The 17,270-nt window shown below is 43.4% G+C and overlaps 1 protein-coding gene across 4 annotated transcripts in view; it reads right to left on the reverse strand.

Moving 5' to 3' along the window:
- MAPKBP1 (mitogen-activated protein kinase binding protein 1) overlaps positions 1-17,270 on the reverse strand; it is a 102,245-nt gene that overhangs the window by 59,268 nt on the left and 25,707 nt on the right. For all 4 annotated transcript variants that reach the window (XM_051791953.1, XM_051791956.1, XM_051791954.1 and 1 more), the window contains exon 3: positions 13,917-14,008. In XM_051791953.1, coding sequence (XP_051647913.1) covers positions 13,917-14,008 — 92 coding nt within the window. The remainder of the gene's footprint in view (positions 1-13,916; positions 14,009-17,270) is intronic.

Genomic DNA, 17,270 nt, shown 5'->3' on the forward strand with positions numbered 1-17,270 from the left:
AGAGAAGATGGGAGCTCTCTCTGCAGCTGCTTCCAGAGATTTGCAGACCCAGCTGGGCTTACACAGTGAAATCTGGCTCTACACTTCAGGTCTGCATCGAGTTCTCTACAAGAGCTGTTCCCAACACACCATGAACCCTCAAAAGCTGAATATGTGTCTTCTTTTAAAATCAAGTCCCAAAGGAAAAATATAGCAATTGGCTAACACCTCTGTTTTCAGCAGCATGCACAGCCAGAGTATTCCCTCATTGTGCCTGAGCAACTCAGGAGCAGGGAGAAAGATCTGTACATCAAACTAATCATCTGGGGCAGACAAACATGACAATGACAGCTCATGGCCTAGGCCTCAGGGCTTTAGCTGTTTTACCACGAGCAAGAAATGTAGCCAATATTAAAGTGGCATTAATCAAATGAGCAAAACAAAAAGTAATGAAATTTAAGTCTCTGTCTGCCAGCCCCCTCCCCACCACCATCTCCCTAGGGAGGATGGTCACAAGTGGGGTAAGGCTCTGGGAAGGCTCCTCCAGTGCTCATCGACCCATCATTGATCTCTCCTGCATTCCAGAGCAGGCAGCAAAATCCCCCACTGCAACAAAGAAACTGGAGCAGCTTTTCCTACTGAATGCTTCAGTAAGCATAATCCATGTTGTATCTCTGTAAGAGTGTCAGAGACAAAAAAAAAAAGGCAAAACCCCAAACCTGCTTCTTCAAAAGCATGGATTTAAAGAATCACTTGCTCAAATGGTCAGTTTTCTACTCCTCTAGGCATGGGCAAAGCTCACAGCTGCCTCAGGCAGCAGGCTGCCAGGTCCACAGAAAGGCACTAAAGCCTCTTGCCAACCCTGCCTACTCAGAGCCCTACAAGGTAAGGCTGGCAGATGGTGAAAGAAGGGACAGGGGAGAGTCTGCTTCTCCCCACAACTGCTGCTCATGGCACAATGCATGGGAAGCCTGCTGCAGCTCCCAGACCCAAATATCCAGAGCTCTTGCCAGCTCCCTGTCCCAGCCCTCCTGCTTCTCAGAGAGAGAACAGCTCAGATATTGCCAGATTGGCAAAGTTTAATTCTGCCTATGTTATCTTTTTAGAAGCCTTGTGACAGCTCTGCCTTTAATGGAAGATGAACATTTACCTCCGCTTTGCCTGTATCTCAGCATAATACACAGCATTTTAAATGCACTGAAAATTTTCTTCAGAGTACCTGATGTGTATCAGTTGTCAGGAGACCTGAAAAGACAGTTTTCCTGGAAGCAGAAGCAACTGTGATATAATCCAGTTTTATCTTTTCTCTTGTCACAGAGAAATGTTGTGAGGTTAGAGCCCAAGACTAAGAAGCATTAGGTCAGCATTGCAGTAAAAGCATAGCAACTGACTCCAAAGGCAAGAAATTGGCTGGTATCAGCTCAGTCAGTCCCTGACTGCCAGCTGAAAGAACCAGGTTCAGGTGCACAACAGGCCAATGCATGTGCGTGTTGCAGGGCACAGCTTCCAGCACAGCCCAGAGGGGAGGGCCAAGTCCTACATCTGGTTCCTAAGCAATAGTCAGGGCACTTGTAGGCATGCTTATAATAAACAAAATACACCATTTCTTGGCACTTCTTAGCTATTCTAGCATGATCCTCTTTCACCTTTAACTCATTGCCTTCTGACACTGAGTGAAACCCAAGACCATTTACAGTGCCAGATTTTCCAGGAAGAGGAAAAGGATTGACTCCTTGTTGTTCATACCTGGTGATGGGATATATCGTTTGGACTGTATGTGCTTCTTTTAAGTCAAACTCTGTGATTTGTGTCAAGGTTGCCAGGAGACACAGTGCCTGTTTTGAGATTCTTAGAAAGGGTGGAGCTCAGCTGAGGCGGCTGGTATCTCATTTTCATCCCAGACTTTGCTATTCAGTCCCCACTCCCTCCCCCACACACACTCTTATGCAAGCTCAGGACTTGGCTCACAAGCAAGTCATGCTGCTGCACCAAGGCACCGGTTGCTAGGAGGTGTAACTGCTGCAGAGATACAGAGCAGGTAGAGAAGAGAGCAGGCTGCTACCTGCAGGCACACAGGCTTTTGGGAACTCGAGCTCTATGCCATCCCCCTCCTTTTTCAGTGGGCAAACCCCAGTGGGTTGCAGAGCTTCAAGTTGAGAAAAGGCCTACATGTTCCAAAAGAGCCAAGGCAGCAAGAGCTTTGCAAACACTCCTCTTCCCTATTTCACTAGCACGCAATAGCTTTCCAAACCTGTCAAAGCTTCCCACTTGCAGAGCTCTACCTGAGTGTTTAGCTCTGTTATTAAAGAAAGCAGATGTGCTTATTCTCTTGCATCGGTTTCTTTGCACATAAACTGCAAGTGACCCTCACCCCTGGACTGCTTCCCCGCCCCACTCCCCTCTCCTTTTTTCTTTTAAATACCAACTTCCCTTTCGTTCACATACTAGTTAATGAGATCAAAACACAAGGTAACAAAACAGCCACCTACATGGGATTATTACTAATTTGCCTGCCAATTTAAAAATCCAGTTGGTACAATTGGCACACCCAAGGATTGAGGACAATCAGGATTTCTCTTAGGGCAAGTTAAAGTCAGATATAATCAATATAATCATTAAAATAGCAACTGCTGTAGCTATTGTGACAGGCATGGTAGCACTTCCCTTTTGAGAGAACTGAAATATTTGCCCTGGAACTAAGATGGCAGCAGTAAGAAGTATGTACTATATAGTGCTTCTTAAAATGGTTTGTCAAGCAACCCAAACAGCAACAAACTCAGAGGATTTCTTCAAGAAGCCCCATCTTTCCCTACACGCAGTCTCCGATATCCGTCATAGGGAAGCTTCAAGGACAGTTAAGTGCTTTTACTGTGACAAGAATTTTCATTGCAGCCTTGCAAAAGCTAAAGCATTTCCATTTCCCTGCTCTCACTTTCTTCATCACTAACATTTTTGGCAACAGCTAGAATCTTCACTAACATTAACGTTCTTGAGGACTCAGCTAATACTTCTGGCCCCTCAAGAAGCACAGCACAGGCAGTGCCTGGACCTGCCACACCAGTTCTGTGAGACAGTGCAGGACAGAAGCTACCTAACTAGACTTACCCTACCCACACCACCCAGCTTTATTCACAGCTCACTCACGCCACTGCAGCATCACATATAGAAAGAAAACCCCTCTCCAAGATTTCCATCACTGGAGGGGAGAGCACATTCATATTGCCTGCATGCACAGTGCAAGCAAGGAGCCTTCTTTGGCCCAGAATAAGGGTCCTGAAATCCATTCTTATACTAAAAACCATACCCAACTTCACCATCAGTTAAGTACAAAAGTTGCTTATAGTTGACACAATTGTGTGCCATGCTGTGGTACTGAAGGGTCAGAATTCAAAGGTAATTAGTAATCAAAGAAATTGTATGTAAAAGTACTCTAATGTTCAAAAGAAAATACAAAATATACCACTGAAGAGATGCCTACACAACTTCCATCCGATTTCCTTCTACAAAACCATTCTGAGAGCATTTCTTTCCACCACTGCCCCATTCTGCTCTCCTCTCTCTGTCAAGAACCAGGCTTGCTCAGTGCTTGGAACAGGTACAAAGGAGAACACAGAAGGAGTAGAGTTGGCAGCATCTGGTGTTCTTTGCCATAATCACGTCCTTAACTTTCTATGCATACACCTACCACAACGTCAGCTGAGCTCATGTCCCATTCATGGAACCAGCCGTGTGATGTTCAGCAGCAGCACACTGCAGAGGCTCTAAAAACCAGCACAACGTGTCTTTGTGGACTCTACCACCTTGAAGGATGGCTAGTGTGTGGTGTTGGGAGAAGAGTGTCCAGACTAGCACAGGTCAGGATTGTTGTACGAGACAGGACCTTACACACCATCTTTTTTTTTTTTTTTTGGTAATATAGTCATCTGTTTAATACCCAGGTCCTATTATCTACAACTCTGTAAGGGAGAAAATAGAAAAAAGTCACTTTTATTTTTAGAAAAAGGTGCGAGCTGGGAGAAGCAAAGTGATTTTCTCTACCATCCAGTCCTGTGACAGACTAAAAATAGAAAGAAATAAAGTCTGTTCCCCATGCTCTACAACACATTGCCTATTCTCCATTGTTGGTTTTTTTCAGAAAAGTCTTCCTGTCCTTCAGACAAACTCACTATCATTCCAAATACAGAGCAACATAACAGAATACAGAACAACACTCTTCTGGTGAGACCCCACATCGAGTACTGCATCCAGCTCTGGAATCCTCAGTGCAGGAAAGACATGGACCTGTTAGAGCAGGTCCAGAGCTTGACCACAAAAATGACCAGAGAACTGGAGTGCCTCTCCTGCACCTCTCCTCCTCTCTCAGCTGAGAGAGCTGGGGTTGTTCAGCCTGGAGAAGAAAAGATTCCACAGAGACTTTGTTGTGGCTTTTCAATATGTAAAGGAGACTTACAAGGAAGATGGAGACAAACTTTTTAATAGGGCTTGTTGTGATAGGAAATGTGGCTAATGGCTTTAAGCTAAAAGAGAATAGATTTAAATTAGAAATTCTTTACAATGAGGGTGGTAAAGCACTGGAACAGGTTGCCCAGAGGGCTCATAGATGCCCCATCCCTTGAAACACTCAAGGTCAGGTTGGACAGGGCTCTGAGAAAACTGGTCTAGTTAAGATGCCCCTGTTCACTGCCAGATGTGTGTTATCTGATGACCTCTAAAGGTGCCTTTCCAATCCAAATTCTGTAATTCTATGATCTTCCTGCCCCCAACCCTGCAATTTTGAAGGTGGGAATGGGAAGGAAGATTAGAGTTACCAGTTCACCTCTGAACTAAACCCAGTTTTCTGCTCAACTGAAAGCAGCATTTCCCACATCCTAAGGAGAGCCTCAGGCTGCTCTGGTGACTTTCTGGGAGAAGGCACCTGCTCCCACTCATATACTCCCTCCTCTCTCTACAGAATTCCTGTGAAGAAATTTGTAGAACATTTCCCAAAATTTTTGATTTCAGTTGGACCATTTCCCTGAAAAATTCTCCCATCAATCTAAACATCAAAAACCATCTGGCTATCTAATCAAGTCACGGCTTCCTGTTGTGGTTTTTAGTCGTTTGGTTGGGGTTTTTTGGCTGGCGTTGTTTTGGGGTTTTTCTTACAAAAAGCAGCAAACTGCTACAAAGGGACTACCAGACTTCAACTTTGATTCACCCTTGAGTGTAGAGAGTGAGTACTGCCTGTCACAGTGTGGGTCCTCCCACTGGAAAGGCTGCAAGAGTAGGTACAGATTGCTGCTCCTCCTGGGGCAAGGGGTTCTATAGCAAGACAAAGGTGAAGCAGCAGACTCCTACACGGAGCTCAGCTGCAGAGTCCAGTCTTTCCCAGGTGCCTGACAGAAAGGAGGAATCAGAAGCAGGGATGAGTACAGGCTCACCCCAGATAAAGTGGAGTGCACAAGGGAAGTTTTGGGGGAAAAGGCTCATATCACGCAGCTTCTGTTGAAACACAGGGAATAAACAGATACATTCATACCTGGAGGCTTGAAGGAGGATGCCATATCAGACCTATTGCTGCTGCCAGATCCTCAAATAGAAACTGTAGGATAAAGCATCACATTTCACCTCTATTTGTCCCAAGGCTGTAGCAGCCGGCTACAGAACAGTGACCCACCCCCTTGTAACTTGAAGGTTGGATTAACATATGGCACTCTGGAGAAGTAACCAGAAACTCTTTGCACAGGAGAACCGCACTCTATGTACAGCTGAACGGCAGTTTCTCTCAAAGGGACCTGGCAACACCAAACATCATCACTGCCCTGACTAGTCTTTCAATACCAAGTGTGACACAAGGTAAAAATCATGCAGGATCTGAAGCCTAGCGTCCCACAACATTCCCACAGTCCCCTACAAGAGCTACTCCACTGCTGTCAAAGATGGCATTAACTAACTCCCAGCCAGCAGCTGAGTTGTCAGACTTAGGAGTTCACACTCCCAACACCTTCCCTCCAGCTGTCTGGCAGAACCCCAGTGCTGCAGTCTTCAATGCAGCACAGACAGGAGCACTTAGGGCAGACTTGACAGTGTCCCTCAGGTTTAGTAAGAAGCTTTTCTGTCCAGCTATTTTGAGAGTTTGTCCTATTTTTCTCCCTTTTCTTCTGGTTTACAACGGGTCTGCAGCTTTGCAGCTACCTCATTATTTAAGATTCTACCAAATGTTGGGCCATCCATTGTTTGTTGAAGGTAAAATATTTAGACTAATTAGACAAGAGATCAAAAGCAGCCCCATACACACACTTGGGGACTGGCTGATGAAAACTGCCTGGAAGTCGATTTGACAGGCTTGACTCCAATTCTGCCAAGGGTTTAGACCAAGGATGTTTGCCTGCAGCTCTAGGTGATTGCTAGTACTGCTTCATTTGTTTCTTCATCTTCTCTTCTGCCAAACCAAGTGAGATTAGAGCTGAACTAGATCAATACATGACTGTTCAGCAAACAATTCTACTTTTTAGGTGCAGTTTTATTAGAGAAATGTGGATTCAATGTGGAAGAACCTCCAGTACTCACAAAAAGGGAGACCAAGCAAAAACCAGTGTAGAAATTCTTGCCTAGCTGTATGGACATAAACAGCTCACACAAGTAAGACTGCCCCTACTCCATCAGGCACAGCCTCAGTGCAAAGATGGGGATTCAGAACTGGACCCAGCTGCTACCAAGATTGGAAGCAGGCAATTGCTCCAGAACTTCATAACTGTTACTTGTGAATGTCATGGGTCAATAGCAAAAGAGCAGGGGAGAGGCCATAGCCCCTTGAAATCCACCTCTGCAAATTAAAATATCAGTTGCGATTATTTGGCCTGAGAATAAAGAGCTGTTGCAAAGGGGACCTCCGTTCTTTTGTCCCAAGTGCAAAGACAAGACTTTGCTCACTTGCCAGAAATGAAGACCGCATCAGCCTTCCTCAGCCCACCCTCCATATCTAATCTAGATTAATAAGGGCAAGTGGTGAATGGAAGTATTTTACACTTCAGGTCTACATGCCTCAGTGCAGATATGTTCCTTTCTGTCCAGTGGGTATTTAAGACAGGGAGATTTGAGAGTCAAACAAAGTACCCCTACTTCTGAGAAATCTGCTGTTGCTGGGAAGGAAAGAGAAGGGTTTGTCTACTTTTCATCATCTTTTTGGATGCCAAAACCTGGTGTTGTTCACTTTTGGCACAGAAAATTTTGTTTGCTTTGGTTGTAATGCCCCAGCTCAAGCCAGTCGGCAGTATAGATTTGAATTATATCTAATGATTTCTGTCAAGAGAATTTTCTTATCTTTGTCTCTGGGTCTACCACCACAACTGTGCCAGCTAGAAAATTTCCCCAGATGCCATGTAAGCACAGTAGCCTCACAGAAGAAATGCATTAACAACAGTCCAGATTCCTGGGAGATGGAGAGAGGAAAGAGGTCCTTGAAAGGCAACTGTCCTATTTCAAGGAAGACAAAGCAAACTGCCTCTGCTGTGACCAAAGATGCTGACATTTGCTTTGAACCATACATGGGGACCTTCTCTTCACTTTAGGGTAGGTTTCTACAGTCTTTACAAAACCGCAGGATTCTCTTTTAGAAAAGAGCATAGAAAGAAAGCACAGAAATTCTCTTTCACAGGTTTGGGTAAGTAAACTTGAAGGAAGGAGCACCAGCAGAACTAAATATATCTACTGGCAACCTAGCAGTTCAAGTATTTCAATATCCCTGTACCACTTCAGGCTGCATTTGGGATACAGCCCATTAGCATTTATGCTAGGAAAAAACTAGTGAAGAACCATACCTGCACAGAGCAGTAAAGCTTTGCTCAAGCTGCACATGTACTGTGTACAGGTAGGATGACTCTGTAAGGAAGTGGATTCCTTCTGTGAACAAAAGCAACTACCACTGTGGCATCCAAGCAACGTGATCAATTAGTTAATAAAAACAGGCTCTGAAATAAGGCAGGAATACTTGTCATCTTACAAATTAGGATTTCATTGTCCATGTCACCACCCATTCTAACCTGACCACAATGGTCGTAAGTCTTAGATCCCAGTTCAGAACAGCATTTTGCCTCATTCACCGTCAATCATCTACTAGATTTGCCTCTCATAATTAGTTCCTGTACATCACTGACCAAAACCTTCCACTTCCAGGAGGAAAGAAGGAGCAAGGCAACATCATGCCTGGTAAAGTTACACAATGCTTATCCTAAATGTTATTCTTCCATTGTGGGTTATATGCAGCTTAAGGTAAAGGGAAATTGCCCTAAGCTGATAATTTATTAAGTTGGTTAGTGATCTGTCTATATAATGATGGAAAAATATGATTAAAACTTTACAAGAGACTTCATGGATGGGCTGGAAACCACTTAGCCTTACAGCCTATCCACCAGAACTGGAAAGGGGTATTTGGGAGCAAACCAACAGTCACTTCTGGAAAAGAAAAGTCTTCATTCTTTCAGTGGGATTTACCACTCAGCTGTGTGAGACAGCTCCACACATGCTGCACAGGCTTCTGGATGGATTAAAACCAATTCACTCATTTCCTGTTCACCCTCTTCCTCCCCTCACTGTGATACAGACAGGACCTGACACATCTTGGATCAGTAGACAAGGAGCCAGAAGAGGTATGACTCAGAAAGGCTGACAGAGTTAAGTGGCTTCCACTTGGTACTGCAAATCAGCTGAGGATGAGGCGTGGAACAGTGGAAGACACAGTGAAACAAGAAGATGAGACTGTGACTGGATGCTGCTGCAGTGTAGGTTGGCACAAGAGGCTGCTGCACTGACATTCAGCGTACACAGTACAGCAGCAGTAAAATAAAATTTGACAACTGACAGTTGTGCAGTTCTCTGATTTGAACACTCATACAGCTATTCACTTCTGAATATTAGTTGTCCTATCTCACAAAAAAAAAAAAATCAAAGTGAGAAAGCTGAACCAAGACCAAGTCTAACTCTTCAACAAGATCTTGTGGCAAAACACAGCAGGAAAAAAAGACTCAGTATCTTCATTTTAACTTTGATCATAAAGCTTCTTTTATTATTCCTCTCCTCCTATCTACGAACAAGGTGATTCATTCTGAAATGGGACAGAATATGGGGGCATCCAAATCATTTGTTCAGCAAACATACTGTGTGCACACACAGAGCTAGCCAGGGACCTGTATCTGTCATGGCTACAGTAACTTCTGAGAGAAAGCCAAAGAAACTCATTTCACTATGTCTCAGAGAGAATTCTCTATATTAAACCCGTGTCTGCAAGAGTTGCTGTACATGAAGACCTCTGCTAGAGAGTTGAAAGGGGAAAGAATAAGCAGGTTGAGATTGATCAACTCATCTCACGTGCCATATATCAAATACCATTTTTCCCAGCAAGGAACACTAACATTAAAAATCCCTGAAATCTATCAGAGTGAATCAAAATTGATGAGCAGAGCTAGGGAGATGCTTAAGCTGACCAGAACAGAACAGCATAGTATTTAAAAGACATGGAACACTGAAAGCACAAGTACTACTTTCCTGCTCCTATGGAAGAAAAAGCACAGGCAGGCCAGTGCCTCACCTGAAGATCGGGTTCCCAACCAGCTATCATGACCAACTGAGAACCAAGCAAAGAAGAACAATGAAAAGTAAAATAAATCAGTCAGTCATGCCAACCTAACAAGGCTTAAAAAACAACAGTAAACACAACACCAAACCCAAAAGCAGATAAGCTGACTAAAGCTATCTTAGCAGTTGGTCTAAAATTTAAATGATAGACATTTCACAATCCATTTTTTTTCTTTTTTAATATTAGTCATCCTCAGAGGATTTCCTTAGTTTTGTTTCCCTTCTTGTTTCTAGGAAACAGAGCCTCAACTAGCTACTGAAAAAAAAGAAAAGAAAAGAAAAAGAGAATAAACTGAGAGAAGAGCATGGAAAATGCAAAGGGGGGGGAAAGTGAAAGCAAAGGAGGACAGAGCATTAGTCCTGCCACAAGAAGTAAAAAATGTAGTACATTTCTGTCCCACTCACTCTCCCTCCAAGAATGACTTTGTTACTCACTCCATAACCCTAACAGAGATCCAATTATGCAATTTTGTGTTTATTTAAATAGCCAGTCTAAGAACAGGTAAGTGCAGTCAGTAGATGCAAGACCTTTGGAGAGGATGCAATTTTCTCTCCTATGTTGTCTTATCTCCCAAGACAACAGCCTTATATGAAAGTGGTGGCCTACAATATCTGAAGCACTTGGCCTGTTTAGCTCTTTACGTCAGACATGGAGAAACGGTTTCCTATAACACAAGCATCCCACAAGAAAACGGTCAAAGTACCAGGATCAGCACAGCTCCTGTCACACACTGCCAGAGAGGAAGCCTCATTAGGGTCAAAGAGGAGAAAGGATAAGAGGTGCAAAAGCCAGTGAGAAGAACAGGAAAAATAATGTAACACAGCTCTTTGGCACCACTGAGGAGTTGAAATGAGTTTGGGTTGCACTGGGAATTGCTTCTTTCAGCAGTTTAAGAAACTTCCCAGGAGATTCAGAAATTCCAGGAAAGAGAAAATTTAGGAAAAAAAATCACTTTTTTTAAAAAAATTACTTTAGGCAAACCAGAGACCCAAGTTAAGATTATGCTCAAAGAACACCAAGGCTTCTCATGCACAAGTCCTCATTCACAGTTACTTGTATGTGAATGTGGATGAAGTCAGGGTGCCTAGGGCAACTGTTTTGATCTCAACCAAATGAATCTAGGTATGTTGAAAGTGTTCTTAGGAAAATACAGAATTGTTACGTAAATTCAGCTTTTAGGGGTTGGAAAGACTGGAAGAGCAAAGCATCTGCATGTCAGGATTGCAAAACCTCAGTACATGAGCAGTGGGCTGAGGAAATCACTGGAGCACAGTTGAAGATGACCAGGTTGCATGGACAGGTCATGAGCCAATTGTGCATAAGCCATACCCTGTCTGCTACATCAGACTCATGTAAGTAGCTTTGATGTCCAGTAAATGGACAGTTCTGTCCAAATAGCAGATCCCAGAGGGTTGTAATGAGTGTCACAGGGTCTAGTTGGACGCCTGTCAGTAGTAGTGTCTCCCAAGGTTCAATACTGGGCCAAGTATTGTTTAATTCATTCATCAGTGACTTGGATGAAAGGACAAAGTACCTCCTCAGCAAGTTCACTGGTGACACAAACCTGGGATAAGTGGCCAATACCCCAGAGTGCTGTGCAGCCCTTCAGAAGTACCTCGACAGGTTGGAGATGGGCAGAGAACTGTCTGAAATTCAACAATGACAAAGGCAGGGTTCTGCACCTGGGGAAGAATAACCCTATTTACCAGTAGAGGCTGGGATCTGACCTGCTGGAGAGCAGTGCTATAGAGAAGGACCTGGGGGTCCTCGTGAACAACAAGCTGCCCAGGAGCCAGCAGTGTGCCCTGAGGGCCAAGAAAGTCAATGGTATCCTGGGGTGCATTAGGAAGAGCATTGACAGCAGGTTGAGGGAGGTGATCCTGCCACTCTATTCAGCCCTGGTGAGGCCAAACCAGGAGTGCTGAGTCCAGTTCTGTGTTCCTCAGTACAAGAGACATGGAGTTTCTGGAGCAGGTCCAGAGGAGGGTTACAAAGACGATTAGGAGACTGGGGCACCTCATACGAGGAAACGCTGAGGGAGCTAGGCATATTCAGTCCCAGGAAAAGACAACTGAGAGGGGATCTCATCAATGTATTTAAGCATACTAATGAAGGGTATCAAGAGGATGGATCCAGGCTCTTCCTGGTGGTGCCAAGCAATAGGACAAGAAGCAACAGGCAGACACCGATGCAAAGGAAGTTTCACCTGAACATGAGGAAAAACTTCTTTACTGTGCAGGTGACTGAGCACTGAAACATATTGCCCAGAGAGTTTGTAGAGTATTCCTCCTTGGAAATATTCAAGAACCATCTGGACACAATCCTGTGCAATGTGCTCTAGGATGACTCTGCTTGAACAGGAAGGCTGGACAAAATGACACACTGTGGCCCCTTTCAGTCCTACCCATTCTGTGATTCTGTGAAATTCAAATAGAAACAAAATAAACAAATATAAACAAAATAAAACCAGAAAGGCCAGGATTCTTGCAAATCAAGAGAAATTAACTGGAAATCAGAATGGGGAAAAAATCCAAGTAAAACATAAACTGCACAAACTGAAACTGAAAACAAAAAACTGAACTTGCATCAACTTAGTAAGGTCTGCACCAGTACCTCTCTCATGTCTTGACTCGTTAACTAATGCTAGTTTTGTTAGAGATAGCCTTGACTACAGCAAATCACAACAGCATCACAAAACAGGCCAGACATAGAACAAAAGCAGCAACTCATATAAACCATTAATCTTTTACAACATACATCTACTATATTCCTGCCCAGACAGGGCAGGTTTCCTGCCCAGGCCATGAGATGTTACCACCAACAAGTAAGAACAGGAATTTCCCTGTAAAGCCCTAAGGAACCATATAACCTTTTAATTAACCAAAAGCATCCCCAGGTGTATTCACATTTAATTAAATCAATGTCAGGCACGCACAAGCTCATCAGAGGACATTGCTATCAACAAAACTAATCTATCTTCAGCTATGCAAAAGCCCCAAATATCTGTGTACTGCACTTGTTTTCTTCTCTCTCCTTGCCCTCTCCAAGTGTGAACATATTCAATGTCAGAAAAGATGCAGAGGAAGAGGCAACACACACTAGAATATATTTGCCTGGCTCCAAAGAGTTCAAGCATAAAAGATGTTGTCAAACACTGATGTGGATATCAAACTGCCCACTGACAGAAAAAGAGGCAATGGGCAGAAAGTAAACACATGGTGTACTTTTTTTTCTTCTGTCTGTATTACTATGAGAGCAAACACTGGAATGTGCTGTCCAGAGAGATTGTGGCATCTCCATGTTTGGAGATACGGAAAAGCTGTCTGGCCATGGTCCTGGGCAACCTGCTATAGGTGACCCTGCTTGAGCATGAGGGTTGGAACAGATGACTTCAAGAGGTTCCCTCAACCACAACAATGCTGTGATTCTGGGAAATAGGATATCACCAGGACAGGCAAAAATTTCTAGCCAGTGTCACTGACTCCATCTCTCATTCTAGCCAGAAACACAGAATCTTTAAATGTTGCTAGCATGTTTCTTGTACCCTTGAAAACATCACCTACGATTGCTGTGGAAGTTTCTTTTTTCTGATTCCAGCTTTCATGTCTTAAAAATATGTCCATGAAACAGTACTTTGAGACTGCCCTTAGACTTCTCCTTTAGCTTCTTGGCCAGCAGAATGAACAAGCTCAAAGAAAGCCAAACTCATATTGATTCCTGTAACCCAGTAGACCCCTCCAGCCCTCACCTATCTCTCTAGAAATAGCTCTTTTGCTCTCCATCAAAGTCTCCTTATGGATATCTCTATTTGGACCTAGGCTACAGTTGATAGATGTGTTGCACTCCAGAGAATCCACACAGATTCAAGTGGGTTCAGGCTGTAAGCCTGAAATCTTTCCTCACATTTGAATGAGGAACTTGGTAAGTCATAAATTGCAGGGCACATACAAGAAGGCTTTTGTCAATTCATTGAAAGCATCACTTGCTCCAATAGTTATTTACTGGCTTGAGAATCACACTGAGTTATGTGTAAGTTCACAACGCTACAGAACATAGTTAAAAGCCCACAAAATGTATTTAACTTCCATCTTAGAGCAAGAGGAAGGAGAGTGGTTCCATTAAAAGGGATCCCATTAAAACTTGACAATGCAATCCCTCTCCCTTGCCAATTACGCTAACAGTGCTGACTCGCATCATTGTCTGGTGTTTCAAGAACAGCAAATAGCTGTCTTATATAAGACCATAGCAGAAACACCCTGAATCTTTATGTTAATGCATCAGTCCTGGTTTATTTTAGCTTTGAAGAATGTGGTTAGTGACTCACCCTGCCGGATAAGCAACGAGGCCAGTTCTGGGGTCGCAGGCTAATCCTCTTCCTCCCGACACAGTTATGCCCAACACTTTCTCCAAAGTCACCTAGTGCATGCAAGAAACAAAACAAGAAGTATCATGAAATGTGAGTGCAGTTCAAATAGAGCCATGCACAAATGCTGATGGTCTAGTTCACACTGGCTCCTAGAAATTCACTGAGAAGCATCTAGGTACAGAAGCAATCCCACTTAACAGGCATAGCAAAATACCGCTGGCGTACAGAGAAGGAGTTACCAATCCACTTATTGCTTTCTCTTTGCCAGAGCGTGGCAAAGACAGAGGACTGCAAGCAGCAGATAGGACTGGTGAGAAGCTGGGATGCACATTCACTGACCGCAAATTCCCATCCTCCTAGTAAGAGCAACAAACCACTGTCTCTGGATATTTCTAGAGATACCACTATCTCTAGAACTTTGGTCTTTCATGAACAGTTTCCAGGTTGATCCATTCTCTTTGTCTCCTCCATCCAGTGGTAGGTGGTTCAGCCTAGTCCCAGCCTCGTATTCCTAGGAACTGAACAGTCAGTTTTTCCCACAGTGCTTGAATTGGAAGCCACAACCAGTGGACTAGGACATCCCTTCCCAGGAATCTTGAGACAGATCACCTTAAACATTCACAAGCCCGCATACCAATGACCCATGCAAGAGACAGCAACCTAAAATGCCCTGCAGCCCCCTCAGGCAAAGATCTCAAATATTTTTAGGAAAAGAAAACAAATGCAATTTGGAAGAGCTACACGGGAGACACAAAGACCTCTGTGACAAGAAGTTGATAAAAGCAAAAAAACAAAATGGGAAGAGGGTGACAGATGGACATGACCTAATATTTTGGTGAGCACTCTCTGGCATGGAAAGCATTAGAATTCAGCAATTAACCCATAGCAAAAGGTTGCAGTGGGATTACACTGCACAAAATCTGTGGCATTAAAGGACTCAACCTCTGAGCACAAACCAGTTCTCAGCCCTGGGGCTGTTTTGACCCACACAAAATTATTCTCTTTCCTTTATATTTGCACAGCTTGATTTTATTTCTAATATATTTGTTGCATACATTCCTCTTCAGCATTGTTATTTGTGCCAAACTCAAGTATTTTACTGGGTCACAGTCTTCTCTTTTTAATTATCGTAATCTAAGGTATATTTGGTTAAGGTCCTAAGGGCATGGACGCAGCATAAGAAGTTACTATTGTAATAATTACTACTATCTTTAATAGCTGCCCTGAAGACTAACATCTTATATTTATACCAACATGGCACACAAAAGGTGGGGTGGAGCAGGTTTCCCACGCCACCCTGACCACATGCCTTACCAGATCTGAGGAGTTCAGCTGCAGGGTGAAGAAACAAGGTCCCACTGAGCTCATGGCTCAGGTTATGAGATAAGGTGACAGAAGTAACCCCACACGGAGAACCACCCTGTTTCAACCACTTTAACATGAGCCATCCATGCTTTCAGCTACTTAAATTTGGCCTGCCTTCAAACCAGTGACATGGAAAGTAGAAGATTCATATCCTAATCTCTGCAACAACTTGGTCTTTTTTTCCCTCTTAGTAATAATATACCCCAGAGATTTTAAAACATTATGATAAAACACCAAATTGTCCCCTTGCCTTTCAAAATGAGTATTCCTGAAAACATGGCTCTTACAAAACTCCACTGGATTTTTGTGAAGTAAGAAGATACAATTAAAAATGCATTTACAAAGCCACCGGTAAAGAAAGGAAATAGTTTTGTTTCAACTTAATATTGGAACAAAAATGCAAAGGTTGGGGAGAGAAGAGAGGAAGGTTAGGAGGATATTTACTCTTCCAGACTTGTTAACAATACTTTAAAATACATTTATTTTTAAAGCAGCTTCAAAAATGCAGAGAGAGAACTCAATGCTTCTACTGCTGAGATTCTTCCTCATATCAGCAGTTCCCAAACTAGGAGAAGTTTAAATTCCTACAGAAACCGCATCTCTGACAGGGAAGAAGGAAGTGGAAGAGACATGTGCCATTCAAGTAGTCCCATCTAGATAAGGCACCAATTACTTGATGCTGTCAGCAAACATCAATTTAGCAATGCTGTGATTACACTGCTTAGCACAGGCTTTAGCTCAGGCTGACTGTAATTGTAACTATCCAAGAAGACACTGCTTGACCTTGGCTATGCAGATATTCAGCAGCAATTCAGCAACCTGCTTTCACCAACAGGTATGTTTTTGCTTTGCAAGGACATTTATCAAGCCTCTCAGTGTGCAGTCTTACACCCCAGCTGAGCTGAGCTGACCTTAACAGCAGTTTGTTTTGGAGGGGACAGTTCCTTCCTCCCTTATCCTACTCAGTCTAATTACATCCTCCTCCATTCCCTCATGCCAGACAGCCCTGGCATGGCAACTGCCAGCCCAGCAGGCCAAAGCAGCAGAAAACCATGTTCTACTTCTTGTTTTCTGTTTGTTTTTCTGTTTGCCAGCCTGGGGAAAGCCACAGGAAACTCAAAGCCAGGTAAAAGAAAAACTATCCCTTTCACTGGCAATCCAGGTACACCTCCAAAGCCCACTCTGCACTTGGTGGTCTGGAAACATCTGGCTCCTCTGAGTCTTTAAGAGGAAGAGAAACCAAACAGGAGCACCACCTGGTTTGTCTGGACACTCTAATCTCACCAACAGCAAAATGTCACACTTGCTCCACCTTCCTCTCTCACTCTGGAGTCTGTGGAGGTCCCCTGCTGCTTTGCCAATAGACAATTTGTGGCTATGCTAGGAGGTGGAAAGTCTGCCTTTCTCCTATGGTCAGCATATAGCTTGACATAAAAGCAGCTCAGTTTTCTTGTCCAGTTACTCTGCAGCCAGTGAGTATCTTCTGGCCTCCAACAGATCACCTGTTCCTTTAGAAAAAGACAACTATCAAGGCCACACCTCTGGTATTGACAGACCTAGTGCCACATAAACAGATACCTGTATACAGAGACCCATAACTAACTTTCTGGAAAAGGCTTTCCCTCTTTTGCTCCAAGTCTTAGCTTTAAAAAATACCTAATTTAAAGAATCCAAAAAGCAACCCTACAAGCCTATCCAATGGATGCTCTTACAACACCTTTACATGATAATCCTTGAGTATTAAAATAACTTGCATCAAAAAGGAGTGCATATAAATTTAAAATGTGGTCTTATGACACTTATGACACTCCCACCATCCTACCCACAATATACCACTGCTTTATCCTCATGACCAACCTCCAGACTAGGTCACGTAAGGGCAAGAAATAGTCAGTCACCTGTCACAAAACTTGGCAGAATGAAAAACATTTCAGAGTGAAAAAACAA

Source organism: Manacus candei, unplaced genomic scaffold (genome assembly GCF_025592945.1).
Source record: "Manacus candei isolate 608988 ecotype Guabito, Panama unplaced genomic scaffold, ASM2559294v1 h1tg000033l, whole genome shotgun sequence".
NCBI lineage: Eukaryota > Metazoa > Chordata > Aves > Passeriformes > Pipridae > Manacus > Manacus candei.